This window comes from Lutra lutra, chromosome 6, assembly GCF_902655055.1.
Source record: "Lutra lutra chromosome 6, mLutLut1.2, whole genome shotgun sequence".
NCBI lineage: Eukaryota > Metazoa > Chordata > Mammalia > Carnivora > Mustelidae > Lutra > Lutra lutra.
The window spans coordinates 1,704,740-1,707,127 of record NC_062283.1 but is presented as its reverse complement, the minus strand read 5'-3'; the positions used below and the strand labels follow the sequence as shown (position 1 = coordinate 1,707,127).

Sequence of the window (2,388 nt, the reverse complement as noted above, 5' to 3'; positions counted from 1 at the left end):
ATGATACAGTCAACCTGTGGACCTGGTAATACGGCCATGATCCAAATACAAGAATAAGTGACGTTCCTCCAGCAGTTGCTACAAAATGATAAAATATTAACATTTCTTACAGCGCGTTAGTGGTTCCTATTCTTATTTTGCCTATGCCCTCATATCATGTGCATAAATGCCTTTTTTATATGCAAATGATCTAGGAACAAAAATCAGCCTCTCTGGAAGTGCTGTGGATCCAAAACTTGGATTTTGAGCACTCATTTGCTCCAAAGAATGAGGTAAGTAAATTCCCTTGAGACTTCTCACGAGAAATTTTAGATTATCCATGTAGGTCACAAACATCTTAATCACTCTGGCATTCAATGTGTTCCATCAAAGGGTCTTCCCCACCCGGTCATCTGGACTCCTGGCCCCTGCAAAGTACCTTCTTCATTGCCACAGTCACATCCTTGTTCCTCAGAGTATATATGACGGGATTGACCGTGGGGGTGATGATGGCGTAGAACAGAGAAACAAACTTTCCCTGATCCTGGGAGTAGTTGTTGCTGGGCTGGAGGTAAGCATAGATGGCCGTGCCATAGAACAGGGAGACCACTGTGATGTGGGACCCACATGTGCCAAACGCTTTCCTCTGCCCTGCAGATGACTTTATTCTTAAGACTGCCCTGACGATCTGACCATAGGAGAAGATGATTAACGTCACAGGTATGAGAAGAATGACCACACTGGCAATGAACATCTCTGACTCATACACAGTGGTATCAACACAGGCAAGCTTGAGCAGTGCAGGGATCTCACAAAGGAAGTGGTCTATTTTATTTCTCCCACAAAGTGGTACAATGAAGATGAGCGTTGTTTGCAATGAGGAGTTGGCAAAACCAAAGAACCACGATGCAGAAGCCATGAGGGCACAGAGACGGGGGTGCATGATCACGGTGTACTGCAGGGGCTTGCAGATGGCTGCATAGCGGTCAAATGCCATGAGCCCTAACAGAATGCATTCCGTGCATCCCAGCCCTAGTGAGATGAAGAGCTGAGCCACACAGCCACCAAACGAGATAGACTTGTCTGCTGTCCTGAGATGAACCAGGAGCTGCGGGACACTGCTGGTCGTGTAACACAGGTCCAGAAAGCTTAGGTTGGAGAGGAAAAAGTACATGGGAGTATGTAGATGTGGGTCGAGGTGGGCCAAGGCAATGATGGTGGCGTTTCCCAGCAGAGTGAACAGGTAGAAGATCAGGAGGACCACAAAGAGGACTAGCTGCAGTTGAGGCCGGTCAGAGAACCCCAGCAGGATAAACCCCGTGAAAGAGCTGCCATTCTTCTGTTCCATCCTCTGTTAGCGCATGTTTCCTGTCAGGACCCAGCGTTTAGCAACTTTTAAAAGAAATCTTAAAAAAAATAAAAGGTGATGGCGGGGGAGGTGAATCTGTCATAAGACATGGCCACAGAATATTAAAGGTAGAATTTAAGTAAATGACTAAAATTGACATAGCTTATACCAATTTAGTTCCACATTATCACGAACAGTGAATCATTAATATGTAGTTTAAGAAAACAAAATAATGGACATTGTGTTGCCAACAGTCATAAATATTAAAAGTCTTTCAGTCTGAGCTTAAAGACACTTAAAGTACTGTAAGTTTGTACATACATTCTAGAAAGAATGGGGATGAGGGAAAAAGATGTAGAGCAATCAGGAAGAATCAGAAAGAGATAAAGAGGGAGAGATGTTACTATAAATACATATCTCATGATTGTACACAACTGGATTTGTACACGCCTCACATGCAATAAAATACAACATAATCTCAAAAATACATTCAGATATAAGAATTTATTAACTGGAATGTACATATACAAATAATTCAATTACATTCAAAATATCATTAATAGTTCGGCATATGAACATTGTATGTATTAGAGAGATACAGTATCTCTCTAAGATACTATATTTATGAAAGCTACAGGTTTGTTTGGATTTTTTTTTTGTATGGTAGTAAAACAACTAAATAGTCAAATCAGAGAGAACCTGAAAACACCACCACCATTCAATTACACTGCTTAACTTTTGTCCTAAAGATGCTTAAAATCACGGTAACAGTATAACCAGAACTCTGAAAATTCCTTGGCCCTGCATAGCCAGGGGGAATCAGAACTCTAAAATCCACTGGTCATGACATTCCTCTTCCTTCTGCAGATTTCTGCTCCAAACAGTACCTTCTGCTCTACTGCACATGAAATTCCTAAAAAAACGTGGGATTATCCACTATCAACATTCTACCCAGAATAAACATTTTAAAAATTTACCCAACTGTGTAATCTATGTACAAAGTATAATGTTCTGCTTCACTCCCTATGGTAAAATCCCCAAGCTAAAATATTGAAATAGGT

General features: G+C 41.2%; 1 protein-coding gene across 1 annotated transcript; it reads right to left on the bottom strand.

Annotated features, from left to right (window-relative positions):
• Positions 1 to 388: 388 nt before the first annotated feature.
• LOC125102011 (putative olfactory receptor 2B8) lies at positions 389 to 1,327 on the bottom strand. Its single transcript, XM_047732697.1, has one exon. It carries the CDS (start codon positions 1,325 to 1,327, stop codon positions 389 to 391), a length of 939 nt encoding a protein of 312 aa, XP_047588653.1.
• Between the last annotated feature and the right edge of the window lie 1,061 nt (positions 1,328 to 2,388).

Excerpts from the sequence above, each read along its gene's own strand:
- LOC125102011 (XM_047732697.1), bottom strand. The coding sequence starts at position 1,327 with ATGGAACAGAAGAATGGCAGCTCTTTCACGGGGTTTATCCTGCTGGGG.